Source organism: Aptenodytes patagonicus, chromosome 1, assembly GCF_965638725.1.
Source record: "Aptenodytes patagonicus chromosome 1, bAptPat1.pri.cur, whole genome shotgun sequence".
Classification (NCBI taxonomy): domain Eukaryota; kingdom Metazoa; phylum Chordata; class Aves; order Sphenisciformes; family Spheniscidae; genus Aptenodytes; species Aptenodytes patagonicus.
Window position 1 is genome coordinate 209,471,134 of NC_134949.1, and position 21,522 is coordinate 209,492,655.

The window sequence follows — 21,522 nt, forward strand, 5'->3', positions numbered from 1 at the left end:
ACTGGTGAACTGGCCCATTTTTGCCCTCTGGTAAAAAGCCTGCCGAAGAAACTGCGTGAACTTCTCGCTGAAGTCTTGGAACAAGATTCGTTCCAGGCAAGTACCTTCCTATCTCCCCATACTGCAAGAGGAATGCTTAACCCTGTGTTCCTGAAGCCTTAACTGTGAATTCAAGAGCGCAGCCAGGTATTGGGCAGCTCCTAGTGAAGAAGCAGTAACGGCAGTTGCATTCTGTTGGTCCTGATCCATCTCTGCTTAAAAGCATATTGACAAAACTGTACATCACAGAGGTTTAAATGAACAAAAAAGGAGCAGGAGCATTTTGAGGCCATATGAGTACTTGCATCTGTAAGTCCCAACACCATCTCTTCTAGTTTACTGGGATACTACACCCCAAGCCAGGGTGAGTGCGTGCTGCAGAAGGGCTCCTTTTTTGCATTTGACCTGGCTTTGAGGTACACAACAGTAGAAAACCAACCTTTGAGTAAAGTTATTTTTTCCGTGAAAATCACTTAGTAGTTAGTAACCTTAAAACAGAAAATTAAGCAGCAAAGCTGTAAGAAACCAGCTCCTTCTAGTAGCAGCACTACGTGAGTTAGTTAGTTACCAAGAGAATTCATTTTCAGTGGCATTTGAGAAACCATACGCCAGTGACAGAGGAGCCACAGTTAACAAACGTTCTTTATTCTCAGGTCTGGAGACATTATCATAATTTGATGGTTTTTATTTGTACTGTATAAAAACTTGCATTGAGTCAAAGTAATAAAAGCCCAGTCATCTGCATCAATAATCAATGACGTTTTAAGAAATTTTAGAATAGCAGTTAAGGGATTCATCCACGTATCGATAAATAAGATGTAACAGGTACCATTCATCCCTTTGTTCAGAGGGCGTTTAAGGCTTTGTTTCCAACACTATCTGGGCCTACAACTTCTCTATCAGTATTGCAGAAGCACCTCCTCCTCCATTGCAAATTCCTGCAAGACCATATTGTCCTTGTTTCAACGCGTGGACCATGTGAACAACGATTCTTGCTCCAGACATTCTACATAAAAGAAAAAATGTATATAGCTCAGTTTAAAGGAAATTCTTAATTTGACCCACACAGGATAGCTGGCAGAATATAGCACTGACTCACTGGGGGGGAAAAAAACACCAACAAAAAGACCAAACCAAGCCTTTCGTCTACATTCAGATGCAATGCAGGTTATTTTTCTCTAGCTACAGTACTTTACTTAACAAACAGAAGGATTCTTATGCATACACAAACAAAACCTCCATGTTTATCTAAAGTTTCTTCTGGAAAAGGAAATCACCTCTAAGGAAGTCTGTTTATTACGAAGTATCTCTACATGTAGCAAAGCTCTTTCAAAGAAGTAACGAATCTACCACAGAAACCACAGCGATAGAATGATCAATTTCAAACCGTTTCTTATTTGCTTACAACTTGATATACTGCAGCATGCTACTTCGATCCACCTAATGTGCAAAACCAGACGTTTCAAGTTTGTCATTAGACTGTCGAAATTAACTTTTAAGGCCAAAAAATCATATTCCCTTATCAGAAGAAGCTGATACTGCAGAGGAGATGTCTGCATCCTTGCGGGGTTATGCCTTGATTAGAGCTTTTTTCCGAACCGTGAAGTACTCCTACTTGCTCCCGAGGTACAACGTGGTTACTTCACAGCTATATTTACTTACAGGTTTTGAAATGGGTTTTTCCTCATAGGCCTGGACCGTGGAGCACGATCACCCTTAGGGAGTTTTAATGGGATATACTTAAGTCATGAGTAAGTTACAGCCGTTGGGGAACACAGCAGGTGATCTGACTCCTCTAACCAGATGACAGAACTTCAACCAAAAGACCCACCAACCTCCCCCAGACTATCCCTGCCTGCTGCATTAGGTGGATTCACTGCCAAAAGTGCCTCGACGAGACCTGGAATCTCGCTTTGCTCGTGTAAGAAAAATAAAAGTCCCTGTACCATATCCTTCGCTATTTTCCTAAGCTTACCTGTAAATTTTACTAGCTTAACTACTTGATTAATTATTATTGTTTATTCTGTCATGTTAATAGTGATTTGCTTTTAATACTTCATAAATCCATATAGCTATGGTAACAAGCAAACTCTTTATAGAAGTAGGTGATAACTAACTGTGAAGAGAAAAATGGGATCCTGCTCTTTTCAAGGTACCCTGAAATTTAACACCTGAATTAAAGTCACTATGTACTTGACAGGAAACTTCCTATTACCCTTCCTACTTGCATTAAGTTTAAGAATAAAGGTAAATGTGTTAGCAGTATGTCTAGAAAACCACGCCTCTGTGCAGAACAAAAACCCATGCTTATTTTACTTACCCTATTGGATGTCCAAGAGAGACAGCGCCTCCATTAATGTTTACTTTTTGCGGATCAATACCCAGCATTTTAATATTGGCCAGCACCACAACACTGAACGCTTCGTTGATTTCCCACATTGCAATATCTTCTTTTTTCAGGCCTGTCTCACTTAGAATCTAGAAATAATAATAAAAACAATTACTACTATGAAAAAAAATTAGGAAGCTAATTATAGAAATAATTGGGTCTATTTTGAAGTCGGTGACTCAGGCTGCCCATAGCCTGATTCAAGTTCACGTTTTGGAACCTCTTTGTCAGATGGGAAAAAGCAAAATTGAGGTACTGAAGCACAAACTTGAGTTTTCACAAAAGAAGGAATGGAGAGTACCCTGCGCCAAGAATACGTTTGCATCACACTTGTACTAAGACCGCTGCTACAGTAAGTACATTTAAACCGATGCAGTATTGCCTCACGCCATACACTTGTCTTCAGTTCCTTTTTGAACTAGTTGATACTTGTATAACCATATTTATTTTGCCTTTTAGCCATACTAGCTGCAAAGCTTCAAAAGTGTAAACAAGCCCAAAGTTGGTGAAAGCAGTATAAAACAATATTCTCTTTCAAAACAGGTGTGAGAAATTTGTTACTCTGAAAATCTGCATTCTAGCCTCGATCCTCTAAAAAACATGTGCTCTTTGTATTTTCGACGTAATTATAATTTCAGTCCGAATTACAGGAAGATCCACTGAGGGATGAACCGATGATCCAGTGCTTTTTCAAAAATCACTCAGTTTTATTCCTACCTTGGGAACAGCATGTGCAGGTGCAATTGGGAAGTCAATGGGATCAACAGCAGCATCTGCAAAAGCTGTAAAAATCACAAAAGCTGTTTAAAGACCTTTTGGTTTTACCATACATGATTTTTATTTGTGCAAGCCGCAAACCCAGCCAAGATAGAAAAATTCTGAATATAACGGTCCATGAAATAGATACATCTGAAGTTTAGTGCCTTAAGTGAGCCACATAATAACATTTTCCTATTTTTAATATTATTCCATATAGAAAACTGTTTATGATCAAAAGCCTGCTGGCACGACACTTGAAATTTCACGGACTGTATTGAGAAGATGCAGCCGTAATGCCTAAGGGCTCACCTTTTCTGTCCCATGACAGAAATGTCAGATAACCGGCCAAACAGGACTCCAGCCTGAGAGCGTACTATGGGAGTATTTTCCAGGACTGTACTCAAAGATAAGAAAAGTAAAAGCTTACCTACTATCCGTGCCAATGGCTTGACTTTCAGTCTCCTGGCCGCCTCTGTAGTCATCAGCACCAAAGCAGCTGCTCCATCATTCAGCGTACTGGCGTTAGCAGCTGTAACTGTTCCTAGAAAAGGTACAGCATTGTTTAAGCAGAGGAGAAAGTGTGATATAGCTCGGGTACATCCTGTTAATGATTTTTTTTTTTACCTTAGGCCCTTGAACATAAGGTCTCAACAATACGGTGATAGCTGTTGCACCGAGTTAACTAAAAATGAGTTGTTTTTCTAAATCGGTTTGATTAAACAAGTACAATCAATCATCACATGTATTTGTATCTTTATCCAAGTGCTGCTTTAGATCATGCCTTCCACGTCAGCTGCACTGCTGGCATTAACACAGAATTCCAGCTCAAAAAGGGCTGCGCATGAGCAGCAACTTTGATTTAGCCAGAAAGATTTATCAGTTGCAGATTCAGGGAAGTGACCGGTAACTATGCAAAGGCGCTCCAGCTCCCACTGAAACAAGAGCTTATACTTGGCAGCAACCAAGGCAATAGCTAAATTGAAACCAATCTGTTTAATTCTTTTTTAAAGTGAATGTCCAAAACCAGAGGTTTTCACTGGTTTAAGGTTCTTGGACCGTCTTTTAATCCAAGCCAGTTCATGCTGTTGTGAAGCATGTTTCTTTATCTTAGCAGACATTTAAAAGTTAACGGACTACTGTTGGGCATTCAAGCTCTTGTGAACACTACTCTTCACTGTAACAATGTATCCTTGCACTTGGTAGAAAATTAAGCAGTTAATTTAACAATATTTACCATTTTCTTTTTGGAAAACAGCTTTCAGCTTTGGAACTTTACTAAAATCAACACGTTTGTATTCTTCATCTTCTTTCACTTCTGTATCCGGCTTTCCTGAAATTCAGATTTGGTTTAGTATTTTATAGTACAGTGCATTCTTAAGACGTTCTAGTACTAACACAGTACTTTGATTAAATGCTGCCTTATTTGAGCAACTTATTTCTGTAGAAAATGTAAACGCATGTAAAATGCATGTCAAGAAATATGCTGAAATGAATGAAATAATGAATGAAAACTGAAAAAAAAAATTATTCCTTAATCCAATTTATTCACAGCAAATCCAGTTATACTTCCTGGTGGCTGAATGGAAGGGACAAAGAATGCATCTTTAAGGTAATTAATAGGGAAATTAAAACACAGATGTCCTCAAGCCATACTAAATAAGTTCAATAGCTAGTCTTCCACTTACATAAAAAAGGAAGAAGATATGGTACGTAACATTAAAGAAAAATTAAAAACCAAAACCAGATCACAGGTCACGGACTGCTGTTCACCAGAAAGTCTGCCTAACAGAAAATTCTTAGCTGATCTAAAATTAGTGTTCCTGACACCTGCATGTTTAAACAACACAATTTGCACTGAACACAGGACAATGTTACGGCTTTCAATGAGAAACACAATTCATTTTATCACACCTTTCCATAATACCTTTTTTTGAAATAGTGACAGGAACTATTTCATTTTTCAGTATTCCTGAATCCCAGGCTGTTTTGCTCTTAGTGTAAGAGCCTATGGCGTAAGTGTCTTGTTCCTCTCGCGAAATAGTAAACTTCTTCGCAGTATTCTCAGCACAGTTGCCCTTGGAGAAAACCAGGCACGTTAGGTTTGGTATTTCTGGAGACGTGAACTACAAACGTAGCTGAAAAAACTCAACCAGCAGATTTCCAGAATTGAATGTGACTAATATTTGGTGTCCATTTCTAATTTACACAGTCATGATCAAATAGTAACTTCTGGTTTTGGAATATAAACTTCAGATTTAGCAAACGTTTTCTGGATCCAGATTATGAAAGCCATGAAGGAACATTCATTACAAGACTTTTTTTTAAGTTAAAAAACTGCATGCAAAAGCAAGTTTTAAAGTATGTAAGGTTGATGTCTTCAGAGACTGAAGAGCGTTGCTCAGCCACAGAACAGTACGTTTGCATCATCTTACTAGTGTTTTCATTCCATTATTAACCTGTCTGTTCCAAAGGTTACAAGAACAGGTCAACACACAGGGCTTATTTAGCCTTCGGGATCTGATACTCTAAAAACTGTACAAATAAAAGTATGTATACCTTTTGCCTAATAACAGGAATGAAATAAGTAGAATGAAACAATCAAATAATTTTATATATAGGTCAATCATAATCATACAATCATAATTAATTACCAACACTGTCTAAATACCTGGTGAAAATAAAAAAAAGATACTCATTTAGGCAACCTGAAAGATTTGTTTTTAAACAGGTTTTGTTCCAGCTTCTCATTTCTGTAGAAAACTCACTGAATCAACACAAAACCCTTTAGTACTGTGCTCCTCCAGTCTTCCAACAAGCAAGTTCACTTCTATGCAGTTAAAGAATTTAAAGCCTCCATAGCACCAACAACGTAGTCTATTGCCAAAACATAGACAAGAGTAAGCTCCTAAAGCCATCAGATGGGCCTTTCTGTATATTCTCACAAAGATTGTTAAGGTTTTCCAAGCAACCTACAGCTGCTTGTCTATAATAAAGACAAAAGGTTCTGAAATATTGTCCCACTCTATTAAAACCTCATGTATTATAACCAACTTCTCTAGTTTTTCCCCATATACAGGAACTAGCAAAGCCACTATTTGCGTTCCTATAAAAATTCTCACAATCAAAATCCATTTTGGCTGAAATGTGGGAGTGGATTTCAACCAATAGCCTAAGCAGAGTGCGCTATACTGCAAAAAGAATAAATCACGCACGGAAGCAGTGAGGTCTGTATCAAATATATGGATCACAGTAGAATATTCTTCATGACATCTTTTCCTGTACACCAGCAAGAACACTAACTGATCAATCAATAATGCCCTACAATTGTGAATTACCAGAGGCAGAGGTCAGAAATATTCATAAACTGAAAGTAGCCATTCTCTTTTCAAACTGTTCTTCCCTGATGCTTGTTCTTCACTATCTGCATATCAGTTGTTTTCCAAACCCATTCTAAGTTTGCAGTTGTTTGTCCAATTTAAGTTACCATGCTGATGAGTAAGCACATCAGCTGACTCAAACCTTCCAACAGAAGATATGAGGTATCTTCTCATTGGGGGAGGGAAAATAAACATGCGAGCCTGCTGAACCGTACAGAGTAGGTGCCCTCAAAGACATCACGTAACTTGACTGCTCTCTCCCACAGATGGAGCAACAGCAATCTACCAGTAGCAGAGTTTTATTTTTTTTAATCCCTGCTCTAGGCTATTCAGACTTCAATCAGAGACAGATAAATATTAACACACAATTTGCTATTCTGTTTTGGTCTTCTGTCTAGCCCCTCCATTACAGTTACCTCAGGAAGCCTGGAAATGGAAGACTTCTTCCTCCTCCGTTAATGTTATTCCTCATTTCTAGGTTTGCTAGATGAAGCAGTTTCATAATAATTATAAGTAAGCTCTTCAAAGCTGCATCAGCCCTATGGTTGATACTTTAGTACTGTGCAGGAATATTTACCATATGGATATGGTTATAAGCATCTGTCAGCCCATCTTTTACTATCAGGTCTTCCAGCTTTACTCCTCCATAAGGCGTTGATCCTCTGCTCATTGTATAGGGAACATTAGACATGCTCTCCATTCCACCAGCAACCATTACATCCTGCTCAAAGGAAACAAGTGAAAATTACTAATAATGCAGCGTGTTCTCTCTGACTTCTTGTAGGAACAAATATTAACAAAAGCTTAAGCATGGACGCTTTATATTTCTGAGGAGTCTTAGAGAAAGAGGGAAAAAAATCTTTATGCATTTAAACAGCAAACAGCAGGAACAACCGCTGAAGGCAGTTAATCCACCCTGACAGAACAACTGGACTTCTATCTTGTATGCAGCTTTAGAAAGCTGCAAGAGCCATGTCAGTCTCTTGCACTTTTACTTCAAAAGCTTCTGAGATCAAATTATAAATTTAACTTTAAACAGTTTCTTTTTCTGTAAATTTCTCATTTTTGTTTTTCATTTGCAGCTCCGTATCCCTATGGAACAAGCAACAGTCAGAATCTGAGACCAGTAAGAAGAGACAGAGATTTACGAGTACCTGCAGTTTTACATAATATTGTTTCATCTTACTAAGTAAAGAAAGGTGACTTATAATATGGTTTTATCATCTGAAAAGGCCAGCAAAAAGAGATGTTAATAATTAATGATTACTGAACTTGAATTAAGCTGAATCATTATGGGCATTTATAAATTAGTACACTTTTCAAGCTGAGACAAAGCAAACAAACAGAAAACCTACAAACAGCAAGGCTATAAGGACTGTAAGTATTCCTACTGTTCATCAGGCTATACCCCCAAAATCCCTAGGAGCTCAGGATGTGAAGAACAGACACAGTTGTGTTTAACGGCGTATTTGAAACATGGATAAATGTAAGAAAAATACACACACAGCAGCATGAGTCTTTGAGAGTTCAATAGTGCTGTTAATATAAATTCAAAAAGATTTTACATCAAAACAGCAGTAAGAAAAAGATGAAAGCTTTTTCAGTTTCTTTAAATTAAGACTCAGAGAAATAATAGTTTGGTTCAGAATAGATTATAAACTAGATCCAGGAACAGTGACATGAAGTAATAAAGAAAAGAAAGAAGGCTGGAGACAAACTGGAAAGGCAGATAAATCGGAAGGGCAGTTGAGACATGGAAGCAGCAATAGATCAGAGGAAGAAGAGTCCCTGGCATTTCAGTTCCATAAAGTGAAAGACTTGGAGGCAGAGTTAATACAATTGTTTATACGATGATGTACACTGACTCCAGCCACTGGGAACCATCACTGACTTTCATACCACAGATACCCCACAGTCTGCAGCCAGGAAAACCAAACAAATACCAAAAAAACCCGTAATTCATAGCTCCAAGAGACTAATAACTGGCAGAGTCTCTGCTTTTGCTGAGACTGGCAGCACAGCATGTATGATTAGCTCAGCTGAAAACTCCCGTTCTCTTCAGAGCTCATGGCCTGCATCTGTCAAACCAACCAAACGCACAACCACTCTCATGAAGTCATCGGATGTAAATTACTAAATCCAAATGTAGCTGTTTACACAGACATGCTGGGCCTGGTTCAAAGTCCAGTGACAAGACTTCCACCGACTTCAGTAGGCACTGGACAAAGTGCTGTTCTCTGCGGAGCAAGGCCAAAGCAATATACCTGAGTTGCTAAACTCAGCTATACTGTTATTTTCACAGAAGGGACAACAAAACTTAAATATTTTACTTTTGTTAAAAAAAAAAAAAAAATAGTAAGTACATTTCTTACTAATGAGCCACTTACTTTGTAAACCAAAAATATATATTGAACTGACAATACTTTCACTTCAGAGAAGGGGAGATGTTGCCAAAATGCTTTGAGTATGGAATTAAAAGCAAAATTTAAATGTCTTCCTTCACATTCACACTTCTTCCATATTCTTTGCTGCATAGGATTTAACGGCTTGCTGAAGATGGTGTATCCTCCCATCCTCCCATTAAGTGATACTATTTGCCCCATCATATAGAGAATCTTAGAACACAGTTGACAGAGGTGAGCAATTCTCCTCCATCAAGCTCTCTTCAATGAAAACACTTATTCAGCAACAATAGATTCCGCTTCTTCTAAAACAATAAAAATGCCTAAAACATCTTTAATGTACTTGGAAACTACATTGCTTTAGTATGTGTATATAATTCACTTAAGCGTTTAAAATGTCTGAAAGTCAAGATTAAATGTGTTTCAGAAAAAACTAAGCCTATAAAAATTTCTTCAAGTTTTCAAACCAGAAAGCTTGAAAATTCCCTTCATTATTTTTTGGGGGTAGGGCGGAGGGTGGGGCAGGGGAAAGAGCAGTAGGGAGAGGATGTAAACACCCCCCAAAAAAATCCACCTTATTTGCTCAGGTCTAAAAATACATCTGACAATTTCCTAACTATAACACAATTTTTTTCTGTTTTAAACCAAAACACACTTAAGTGACTATAAAATTAAGGTTGCATAAGCAAAACAAAACCCGGCTAATTAGCTTTATTATCCCAAGTCAAAACACAGTCCCAAATCAAAGAGCACAGTCATTAGTAGGACAGGATCTACAACATTAGTTGCATGTTTTTTCCATAAAACAGCATTAAAATTCACATACCTGACTCCCACACATCAGGCTTTGTGCTGCCATCATGACTGATTTCATTCCTGAAGCACAGACTTTATTGACAGTTGTAGTAGGAGTGCAGATTGGTAGACCTGAGCCAAAGAAGTTGTACAAACAACTGTATTATTTAAAGGGTAGACTAACACTTCATTGTTGTTTCAGCAAAATTTCATCTGGGACCAATTTTTGTCTAAGCCCAGGGCATCCCAGCTTGCACTATTCAGCCTGCCAGGGCAATTTATCGACCCTCACCCCTAGTTGCTATCCTTCTTGGAGGCTCTTGCTGCTTCTCCCCTTCAGACAACAGACTTGTGATAAGGGAGCAAGCAAATGAGGAATCGGGAGACAGAAGATCAGGGAAGCAACTCCAGAACTATTCCTCCTCCTGACACCCCAATCCCTGCCTCTAAGAAGCATTCAATATTGAAAAGGCATAAACAAGCTGTAGAATTTAGCAACTGGCAACAAGACAGACCCCAGAAGTACAGGGACTGTAAACACAAGCACTACTGAACGAGACCAAAAGCGCTAGGTGTCAGTGTCATTCACACGGTTATTATTGAGTTATATTGTTATTGAGCGTTCATGGCAATAGCTTTGGGCTCTGCTGTGTGCAGCTTGGCTCAAGACCATTGCATCACTGCCTCTACCCTACGCTTGCTCTCTAGCATTGCAGCTTGGCTACCAGCACATCACCTCCATACCAGCAGTGAGATGGGGAAACTAGCCAGGGGAAAGAAGAGAGCGCCATATTCATCCCTTTGCTTCACACGGAAGCAGTTCCTTCTTTTTCAAAAAAGTACAGGGGCAGAGCCAAGAAAGCATCCAGTTCTTCCCTGACTCACAGACCTTCCTAGCATCATGCTAAGGTATGGAATCCCATCCCTACAGCAAAAGGGAGAAGAAAATAATTCCTGAACCCCAACATTTGTGCTGCAGTTAATGTTATAGAGTGATTCCTTCCAGTGACAGCTCGACTCCACAGGAAGATGAGTGTAATGACATACTCCTATCTGCAGTTGATGGAAACTCACGGACCCCTTATCCAATAAGGCTTAAGAGTAATGATACACTGAAGAAAAAAAGTCAGTTTCATGAAAGATTCAAAGAGCAGCATCCATCATTAGCATAAAGTGCTCTGGAAGTAGCAGCCTGGTCTCTAGTATCTTCTCCAGGTTCTGCAAACACCATAGGCAAGTAGCACCCGTTGTGCATAGGAAAATTGATTCCTGAGGATGCACAGTTAGGCTCACATTATACACCCTTCACCCACCACAGGGAAAAAAGCAGACAGACTGTCTTGACAAAAGGCTGAGCACCACTCTGCTTTAACTCATAGCTCAATCATCTATACTGTCTACATAAAGACAGAAAACCTTTAATCCCAGAATCAAGAGAATTAATACCTGCACCCAGGACTGCTTGTCTTGCTGGAGCTTGTCCTTGTCCAGCCTGCAAGACATTACCCATATACGCTTCTTTCACTTCTTCTGCAGGGATACCTATAAAACAAAATTGTTTCAATTCGGGATTCTTTGCACGGAAGATGTAACTCCCTTTTACAAACCTTCCCATTGAAGTTTTCTATCAAAGACCGATGAAACACGCCATGTCCAACCTGTGTTGCCAAAAGCAGCACACAGGCCCCTGTTAGGTGCGTGCCGGATCGCTACTCTCATATTCATGGAACATGGTGAACTGGTGACCCCCACAGAACAGAATTCCCTTGTTACCCTGCAGAACAAGCTACAGTTAGCTAACCAAAGCGAACATTTCTAAGTCTCACTAGCCACCTGAGCAGCTCAATTTACATGGATGGTTAAATGCACAAAGCTTTCTACCTGCCACAATTATGTCTAAAGAAACAGTTCTGTTTGTTTGTTTAACAGGGGTGAGCCAAGGCCACAGCTAGCTACCACCAGACAGAAGAGGCCTGCTCTCCCCCTGCATCTCTTGCAACAGCCCCGGTGTTCAAGTTCTTGTAATATGCTGTTTCAAGAAGCCAAATTTGTAGAAAATTAACCCTCCTCTCCCCCCAAAAGACTTTTTTGCTAATTTGAATCCATCAATAGACTCACAAGGGTGTCCTACAAGCATAAGTGCCAATGTAAAAAATGGGCAGGAAAAGGAAGGGCCACTGGTTTCAGCAATAAGTAGCCTTTGCATCAGCTTAGGTGTCTCATAAAACCCCACCCCAGAAAAACAATTAGTGTGTTCCATCGGATTTGGATTAGCACAGATATCCCTAAGTAATATTCTGCTCCTAGAAGCAGCACTTAACTCAGACTGAAACAAAGCCCAACAGTCAACTTTACTTAAATACCATTTGTGGATAAAGACTAAAGAACGCCACAGCAGCAAAAACCACAGGATCTTTTGTTTACTAAGCAACTTAAAAGACACAGACTGATGCTGTTCTGAGCCACTTGAGGTTTTCTTTGTCACGGAAAAAATATTTACATATACCTGCTCTGTCAATTGCTCCCTTAATTGCAATGGAACCAAGTTTAGTGGCTGGCAATGACGAAAGAGATCCCTGGAAAGATCCAATCGGTGTCCTTACAGCACTTGCTATCACCACCTCCTAAGAGGAGAAGCATGGAGTAAAAGTCACAGTCTCTTTCACGCATGCCCACATATACCAGTATTTTTTAAATTTATCCACTTCTACTCTTTCATTCATGTCACAGCTTCCCTTTTATCCTGCAAGTGTTTCAGAACACTAAAATAATGTTTATTAATGCATGCAGCATGGGGAATAAACATAAAGAATTAAAGATCGGTGTGCAGTTGCAGGACTACAATCTTGTTGGGATCACAAAGCCGTGGTGGGATGGCTCCCATGGCTGGAGTGCTGCCACGGAGGGATACGGGCTCCTTAGAAGGACAAGCCAAGGAGACAAGGAGGGGGGGTTGCCCTTTATGTGAGAGAACACCTGGAATGCACTGAGCTCAGCCTTGGGATGGATGATGCTTGAAAGAGTCCCAAGGCCCTGGAGGGAGGAGGGGTCGAGGCAAGCTGGTTAATATTTGAGGATTACCCCCTCCAAGCTCAACAGCAGTCCATTCCAACAAGGAGGAAGTCAGATGAAAATGCCAGGAGGTCTGCATGGATGACTAAAACTCATACACAAAAAGGAAGCATACAGAAGGTGGAAGTAGGGACAAGGAACCTGGGAGACACTGTCCGAGCATGCAGCGACAAGGTTATGAAAGCCAAAGCCCAAATGGAATTGAATCTGGCAAGGGATGTCAAAGGCAACAAGAAGGGCTTCCAAAAGCACCTAGGAGGCAAAAGGAAGTCTAGGGAAAATGTGAGCCTGCTGCTGAATGGGGCAGGGGACCTGGTGACACAGGACACGGAAAAAGCTGAGGTACTGAATACTCTCTTTGCCTCAGTCTTCAGTCGTAAGACCGGCCTTCAGGAATCCAAGGCTCCAGAGACCAGGGGGGAAGTTTAGAGCAAGGAAGATGTACCCTTGGTGGAAGAGGATCAGCTCAGGGAATACTTAAGCAAACTGGACATACGTAAATCCATGGGCCCTGCTGTGATGCACCCACAAGTGCTGAGGGAGCTGGCAGATGTCTTTGCAAGGTCACTCTCGATAATCTTGGAATGGTCACGGCAACTGTGAGAGGTGCCCAAGGACTGGAGGAAAGAAAACATCACTCCTATCTTCAAGAAGGGCAAGAAGGAGGACCCAGGGAACTACAGGCCAGTCAGCCTCACCTCGATTCCTGAGAAGGTGATGAAACAAGCTAATCCTGGAAATCATTTCCAGGTACATGAACAACAAGAAAATCATCAGGACTCATCAGCATGGATTCACCAAGGGGAAGCCATGCTCAACCAACCTGATAACCTTCTACAGTGAAATGATTGGCTTGGCAGATGCAGGGAGAGCAGTGGACGTTGTCTGCCTAGACTTTGGTAAGGCTTTCAACACTGTCTCCCATAAGATCTTCACAGAGAAGCTGTTGATGTACGGGCTGGATGAGCAGTGAGGTGGACTGAAAACTGGCTGAATGGCCAGGCCCAGAGAGTGGTGATCAGTGGCATGAAGTCTGGTTGGAGGCCAGTAACTAGCAATGTACCCCAGGGGTCAATACTGGGCCCAATCCTATTTAACATCTTCATTAATGATCTGGATGATGGCGCAGAGTGTACCCCCAGCAAGTTTGCTGGTGACACCAAACTGGGAGGAGTGGCTGATAGGCCAGGGGGTCGTGCTGCCATCCAGAGGGACCTTGACAGGCTGGAGAAATGGGCCCACAGGAACATCCTGAAGTTCAACAAGGAGAAGTGCAAAGTCCTGCATCTGAGGAGGAACAACCCCATGCACCAGGACATGCTGGGGGACACCCAGCTGGAAAGAAGCTTTGCAGAAAAGGACCTGGGGGTTCTGGTGGACACCAGGCTGAACATGAGCCAGCAATGGGCCCTTGCAGCAAAGAAGGCTAATGGCATCCTGGGCTGCATTAGACAAAATATTGCCAGCAGGTCGAGGGAGGTGATCCTTCCCCTCTACTCAGCACTGGTGAGGTCACATCTGGGGTGCTGTGTCCAGTTCTGGGTTCCCCAGTACAAGAGAGACATAGACGTACTGGAGAGAGCCCAGTGAAGGGCCATAAAGATGATGAAGGGACTGGAGCATCTGACATACAAGGAAAAGCTGAGAGAGCTGGGACTGCTCAGCCTGGAGAAGGGAAGGTTCAGGGAGACCTCATCCATGTATATTAATACCTGAAGGGAGGGTGCAAAAGGGACGGATCCAGGCTTTTTTCAGTGGTGCCCAGGCACAGGACTGAAGGCAATGGGCACAAACTGACACACAGGAGGTTCCCTCTGAACATCAGGAAAGACTTTTTCATTGTGAGGGTGACTGAGCATTGGAACAGGTTGCCCAGAGAGGTTGTGGAGTCTCCATCCTTGGAGATATTCAAAAGCACCCAGGTCCCAGCACAACACATAAGCAGTAGTTTAAGACATGGTATGACATTCAGCTCTATACCTAGTAGCCCCTCAAAACAGATTTACTCTTATTTTGCCTCTTAGCCTTAGTGCTACATCAACGTGTCTACCTGCTAACCCTGTGAGAGTAGCATGAGGAGCTGGCACAAAAAAGATGCACGTTTCAGACCTCTGGCTGCCCCTGGACAGCTACTGAGAACCAGCAATGAATGCCTCCAGCTGTGCTGGTTTCAGTGGAAGTTAGACACAAAGCTTTATAGGGTCTCACCACAAGTTCTTTATTTAGGGAGACAAGCAAAGAACAAAACACTAGAAAATACCTAAACCAAAAAAAGAGACAAATTATACTTGTTTAAAACTCAGAAGGTCTGCCTGTTTCTGTAACCCTCTCTTCATCATGATTGACTTCAGCAATAATAACATACTTGTCCTCATCTTCTACGTTGTAACAGCAAGTTGCAGGATAACATACAAATAACCTCAAAGGGATTAGCTGGCATCAGCTTTCTTTTCCAATAAGGGGTAGATAGTTGCATTAAGTTAGCCGACACACTTCTAACCAATTCTGTCCCACAGTACCTAACAATTAGCAAAACAAAATAAAAAAGGAAATCTGACTTTTATTCCAGATTTTGCAGTAAGGTGTGACTTGGGCACAAGTCACATTGTCTACAATGCAGATATTTTTGTGGTAACTTTTTTAAAAACCTCAGTGATTAAGAAACAGATTTAAAATAGTACTTTATTGCAGTCAGATGGTGCTTTATACTTACATTTAAAGTACGCTGTGATGCATAGCCACGGCTCGTATACTTCAAAGCCTGAAAATAAGAAAGTCCTCAGCATTTTGTATCGAGAAAGCCAATACCATGACATTTCAGTAATGTACCATTTTCATAGAAGTCATTATTTTAAAAAATAATATTTAAGAAACATTGGGAAAAATATTAGATAAAAAATCATAAAATGCCTTTTAAAAAAGTGTACTCTAGTACACAGTCTCACCATAACACCTGTGATAAAATATTTTCTGAAAAATAAACAGATACTCCTTTAAAAACCAAACCCAATTCCTTTTGGCCAAGTCTGTTATGTACGCATATAACATATGTCTAAACCAGGGAATGAGTGGTGCTATCTTGAAAAAGTTTACTAGCCCCTCTGTCTGCTTCTCTGGACTTTGGTTCATTCATTGCTATCATTAACTTCACTGCTTTTTAAACAGTGGCAGTTTGTGTCTACAGCTTCATTTCACTGGCATTTAATGAACCAAAATGAAGATAATTAATTCAGAATGCTAAAACAAAATATTAAAAAAAACACCAAAACAAAACCAAGAAAAAGAAAAAGGTATCACCTGAGCAGGCTAATTCACCAGCTACTAGCTTCATCTAATTAATTAGTGTAAAAATACAAAGATACATCTGTAGGTATTATTTCATATATTAACAGAATTATCTTTCAATTAGTGGTTTGAAATATCAAGAGTTTAAGTCATTTCCTTAGACAACATTTCAGTACGCTGGAGACTTCTGGTCATTACTGAGTGAGAGCTAAATAAATACTAATTAAAACTAATAACTACTTAAGGACACTGCAAAAACACCATCAACTTTATAAATCAACAAATGCCTTCTGGTATTGTGTCCACCATATGAAAATTCAGTCTGTTTCTCTCTTCATTTGACAACCTTCGACTAACAAAAACCAGATTTTTTTCCTACTGCTTTTCAATTAGTTATTTTTTTTCTAGCTCAGGTTGTAATAGCCAACGGAAAGTTTAAGTTAAACTTCTCTCTGAAAAGGAATTATGTCTCTGCAGGGCTTTAATAAGAGGGCTTTCAAGGGTTAGTGTCAAAAAAAAAAAAACAACCCCAGCAAAGTAACATGCCCTTACTGTGCTACACCCGAAGGTTACCTTTGTAGTAAACTGGACAAACCAGGCAATACTCCTCTAAGCGTAATTAGCATCTGCTAGTAGCGTTCATGCTCTGTGTTACAGACTTTTTAGAAAAAAAAAAAAAACAAACACCAAACCACTTTCTACAGCTGGTAAGACACAACCTACAGCTTTGCATGAGGCAATATGGCCAATCCACATGCAATCCAGTGCAACGTGGATGCTTCACCTGCCCTTTTCTTCCTAGTACAGCTCTGTACACCAGTGACAGGATTCCCAGCGCTCCAGGCAAACCAGCCCCCCTCCCCCCCCGCCAATAAAGTCAGTAGCGCCTCAAAGCAATCACGTACTGTGGCTTTTCAGGCAGGAGCACTCCGTATCTCACCTCCCAGCTGTCCTTCTGATGAACCTACCTCATGCACACCAAGGCAGTATATTTGCTACCCGCTTTCCCTCCCGGCCTTGGCTAGAGAAAGCCTTTGACAGCTGCTACACATCCTTACCGCTGAAGCGGGTAACAGATGGATATAGGGGCTTTGTAGGGCCGCCAATTACGAAGGAGCGAGCTGAAGAGCCGGGCGAGGGCCCTGGCCAGCCCGCTGCGCTCCCGGCGCTGACAGGCGGTTATGAGGCAGTGGAAAAAGCCGCTCTCAAGATCGCGGCGAAAGGTCCCGCCGGGCTTAGCGCGGTACCCGCCACGGGCTGCCGAGGCGGGGGGCGGGGGCAGCCGCCCTTCACCGGCCAGGCGGCTCCGGGGCGGCGCTTGCCCGCCCGGCCCTGCAGGCCGCGGCGGACACCGGCCCCCGCTCCCCCAGCCGAGGGCCCCGCCGCAGGGGCCGGCCCGGGACCTGCTCCCTCCCCTCAGCTCCTTCCCGGGCCGGGGGCTCCCTCCCGCCGCGCCGCAGGGGTGAGGTGAGGGGGGCGCCGCCTTCCCCGCCGCAGACGCGAGCGTGACCTTGGCCAAGCCTTTCCGGGCCCCGCGGCGGGGCCGGGACTGCACAGGGAGAGGGAGGTAGAGGGGAAGGGCCGGGGCCCGCCCCGCGCGCCGCCCGCCTCACCCGCAGCAGCTCCGCGGCCGGGCGCCGCCAGCCCAGCATCGCCACCGCCGCCATGCTGCCGCCGGCCGCCCCCCCGTCACCTTCACCGCCGCCCCCACCTCGGCCTATAGACGGCGACGCCCCGCCCCCTCCCAGCTCCCATTGACCCCGGGGCCGAGGGCGGTGCCAGACCCGTCCCTGCCATTGGCTGGGCTGGAAGGCGGGCCGCAGGGTCAGCGGGGCCGAGCCGGGAGAGGGAGAGGGCGGCGCGCGTTCCCTGGGGCGGTCGGGGCGGGCGGCTCGGTAGCCCTACACCGTGGGGCGGGCGTCCGACCGGTGTCTGGCGGCTCCTGCCGCCGCCGCGGAACCTCCGCCCTCTCCGGGAACCCTTTCTGCAGTGACAGGCGCATTTCTTTCGTCGCCAGTGCCGCCGCTTGGGGACCGGGAGGGACGGGGCGGGGCGGCAGCGCAGCCCGCCTTGAGGAGAGGGAAAGCGGGCTGCGGAGGGACAGCCCCGGGCGCGGGGCAGACAACGCGGGGCAGAAAAATAACTCCTAACGACGGGTATGAAGAGAGCGTGGAAAATCCTTGCGGGGCGAGAACCAGCTCCCAGGGTTGTCTCCTCCACAAGGAGGGGAAAGCAACGCTGAGGCTGCGCCCTGCCAGTCCTCCGCCCAGCCCCTCGCCCAACCCTCTCTTCAGTGTCAAGCTGAAATAAGCAAAATAAAGCTACCCAGAAATTTATCCCTATATGGAACCCGTTTCAGAAACACACCTGCTCAGCCACAAGGTCTGTGGGGACGCAGGTGCTGGCGTATTTCTGAGTCTGGGGCACTTACGTGCCTGGAGTGCCCTCGTGCTGTAGCTGCATGCTGTTTTCACAAAAGCCAGCAACTTAATTCCCCTTAAATTCTTTCCTGTCTTACCCTGGGCATAAACGTCTAAAAGTGTTACCTCAGAATTCAAACCTGGCTGACAACCATCTCGGCAGCTGCCTTTACAGAAAGATTGGTACCCGCTCGACCCCAGGACGCCCATACTGGTTCCACAGTCTTCCCTGCATTTTGCTTTCCCCCCTCATGTTCTCTGCCTCCAAATCTAGACTTCTAAATGAAGGCCAGTATTAAATCTCTACAGCTGTCTGTCTGTCTGGCAGTGCCTCTTTCCAGACTGTCTATCCAACACGTATGGAGCTAGGCTAGGAAAATCCTGGTCCTTCCTGGTCTTGAGCTTTATATCTCAAAAGAACAGGCTCAAAAGACAAGGTGACATTCATAGAATAGAATCATAGAATCATTAAGGTTGGAAAAGACCTCTAAAGATCATCGAGTCCAACCATCAACCCAACACCACCATGCCCACTAAACCATGTCCCTAAGCGCTCCATCTACACATCTTTTAAATACCTCTAGGGATGGGGACTCAACCACTTCCCTGGGCAGCTTGTTCCAATGTTTCACCACTCTTTCAGTAAAGAAATTTTTCCTTACATCCAATCTAAACCTCCCCTGCCGCAACTTGAGGCCATTTCCTCTTGTCCTATCGCTTGTTACTTGGGAGAAGAGACCAACACCCACCTCGCTACAACCTCCTTTCAGGTAGTTGTAGAGAGCGATGAGGTCTCCCCTCAGCCTCCTTTTCTCCAGGCTAAACAACCCCAGTTCCCTTTTCTCCCAATTCTCTGTAAATTGTGCTGCTGCACACTGTCTAGGACAAGCAGTTCCATATTTGTTTCTGATCAGTCTTGCTTACCTTCTCCTCAGCCACTTTTTTAATTCCTGAAGGAGTTAGCATACCGTCTGTTACAATATCCCATGACCGACTGCTGCATTCCCTGGAGTTGATGCCTACAGCCAGGTAAGGCATTTACTTGCAGCCTTCCTTCCCTTCCCTTCAGACCACAAACTGGAATAAATGCCAAGAGGCATCCTTTCAATATACCATATGGAAAGCAAGAGTATCTCAACAACTTGTTACCATCCACTTGCTATCTTGACTGATTTTTTTAATTATTATTTTTTCTTCATGTTGTAAAAGTAACATTCATCAACATTACTTCAGTTCATTTTCTGTTGCACATCTCATTCATTTCCCTTTGAGATAGGAATTAACCTTCTGTCTGTCTGCTCTCAAAAGTAAAATACTTCTTGCTTTCCATATACGTCTCAAGATTCTCCAGCCACGTGGCAAGAGGCTGATTGGGACTGGCACAGATGAGGGAAGCATTTGGACTCTCTTGCTTCCTTGACTGTCGATAGCTGATGTTTTGAGAGTTTGACCAATCTAGTCTAGACCTTTGATTTAGAGCCAAAGTTTTCAGGTACAAACCAGAGATAACACAGGAATTGACAAATATTGACTCAGGAAGAACTGAAAATTTTACCCTGAAAATACATATGTACCATATAGGAAAGACATCCAACTTGGTTGGATGAGGATGTTTTTCAGAAATGAGTAATGCCAAAAACATATAAAACAAAAAAAGGGAAAGCTCTTATTTAACTTCACCTTCACTCCAGCAGTATAAGGCCCTTTTTCTGGGATGCAGCCTCCTAATGCACCAGTACTAGCATTCATATCATAGCAGCCAGAAAGGCACTTGGACTCCCAGACATATTGATTAATAGGCCCTTTATTAGAGCTCACATGAGAAGGAAAAGAGGACAGTAAAGATAATCTTACTTTCCTTCAGATGCTGGGAACCCCGAACTGTGCAGCATCAGGCACACCTCCAATCAGGGCACGGCCCACGGTGCAGATCCTGTCTGTGGAGAGGTTCCCCAATGTTTTGGTCTTTAGAGCTCTTGTAGGATCTTCTGAGAAGAAAACAATTCTAGTCATCACTCCTACTGTCAAACAAAAGGATATTCACACAAGAACATGCTGCTTCACTTTGAGATAAAGACAACATGCAGGTGGTGTAATTGCCAATGCCAGGAGGGAGCTCCTACAGGTTCCTTCGTTACAATTAGCTGCCCAAGTATTTTCTGCGGCCGGGGGATAGGTGCAGCACAGGATAGGCCAGAAAGCCAAGGTACACCTGCACCATAACATGGCATAGCCCGTGCTGTAACATAACCTGCATCTTTTCAGGTTAACTGGTACATGGGTCATTACCTCCTTGATGGACGATGGTCTTCTGCTTAGGATGTTGCTGAAATATGACTATTGTAACATACAGAGCATCACGTCCCTGGCCTAAAGGGTAAGCAAGGTTATCGGGTAATTTACCAGTTTTCAGCAACGTAAGTATTAACTCTATGGCAATTTAGAAGATCCAACATAGCACTATAATAAAACTATTTAATTGTTCTGCAACTTCAAGTCTCCAACAAGATGACACATATTCTTGAAATAAGGCTAGTTTAAAAGTTAGTCTGGAGCTGCCTAAGAAGTCCAGTGCATAGAGAAGCTAAGTGAAGAAGAAAGAAACGTCTCCTCCCTATGGTTAATAAATATATTTCAGGACACAAATCCTCTAATGCAATATTAAAAAAAATACAGAAAGAACACCTTTAATAGGTCAAACCAAAAATCCATCACAGCCAGCGTTCCCTCATGCGCACGTGAGCGCCCTGGGACACACTATTGCACAGTCCCTCTCCCAGCGGTTTGGGCTGCACTTTCCCCCACATCTGCTTATTTACACCCTCCCCGTCCTCCCCTGCTGGGCACTCCCCTGCTTTTTACATTTTTGGTCCTATGATCATCATGCATCTTCTTCCTCCCCTCCTGCATCTGTTGCTCCCTCTAGGCAATTGGTTGCTTTTTAATTTTTTTTTTATTATTTTCCCCTTCTCTCTTTAGCCCTT

At 43.0% G+C, this 21,522-nt stretch overlaps 1 protein-coding gene across 1 annotated transcript; it reads right to left on the reverse strand.

The window, feature by feature from the left end:
• Window positions 1-663: 663 nt before the first annotated feature.
• On the reverse strand, window positions 664-17,814 carry ACAT1 (acetyl-CoA acetyltransferase 1). The gene is made up of 12 exons (XM_076328181.1): window positions 17,732-17,814; window positions 15,547-15,594; window positions 12,268-12,385; window positions 11,208-11,303; window positions 9,793-9,893; window positions 7,142-7,285; window positions 5,112-5,262; window positions 4,422-4,517; window positions 3,615-3,728; window positions 3,146-3,210; window positions 2,360-2,517; window positions 664-1,045 (listed from the first exon to the last, which is right to left on the reverse strand). Exons 1-12 carry the CDS (start codon window positions 17,783-17,785, stop codon window positions 925-927), a joined length of 1,266 nt encoding a protein of 421 aa, XP_076184296.1. The 5' UTR covers window positions 17,786-17,814; the 3' UTR covers window positions 664-924.
• Window positions 17,815-21,522: the final 3,708 nt, after the last annotated feature.

What these genes read in the sequence shown, in the direction of transcription:
- ACAT1 (XM_076328181.1), bottom strand. Translation starts at nt 17,785, where the DNA reads ATGGCGGCGGTGGCGATGCTGGGCTGGCGGCGCCCGGCCGCGGAGCTG. An exon ending in TGTTTTCCAAAAAGAAAATG is followed by an intron (nt 3,729 to 4,421) that starts GTAAATATTGTT and finishes TACCTTTTCTAG; the next exon opens with GAACAGTTACAGCTGCTAAC. An exon ending in GCCATTGGCACGGATAGTAG is followed by an intron (nt 3,211 to 3,614) that starts GTAAGCTTTTAC and finishes TGATTTTTACAG; the next exon opens with CTTTTGCAGATGCTGCTGTT.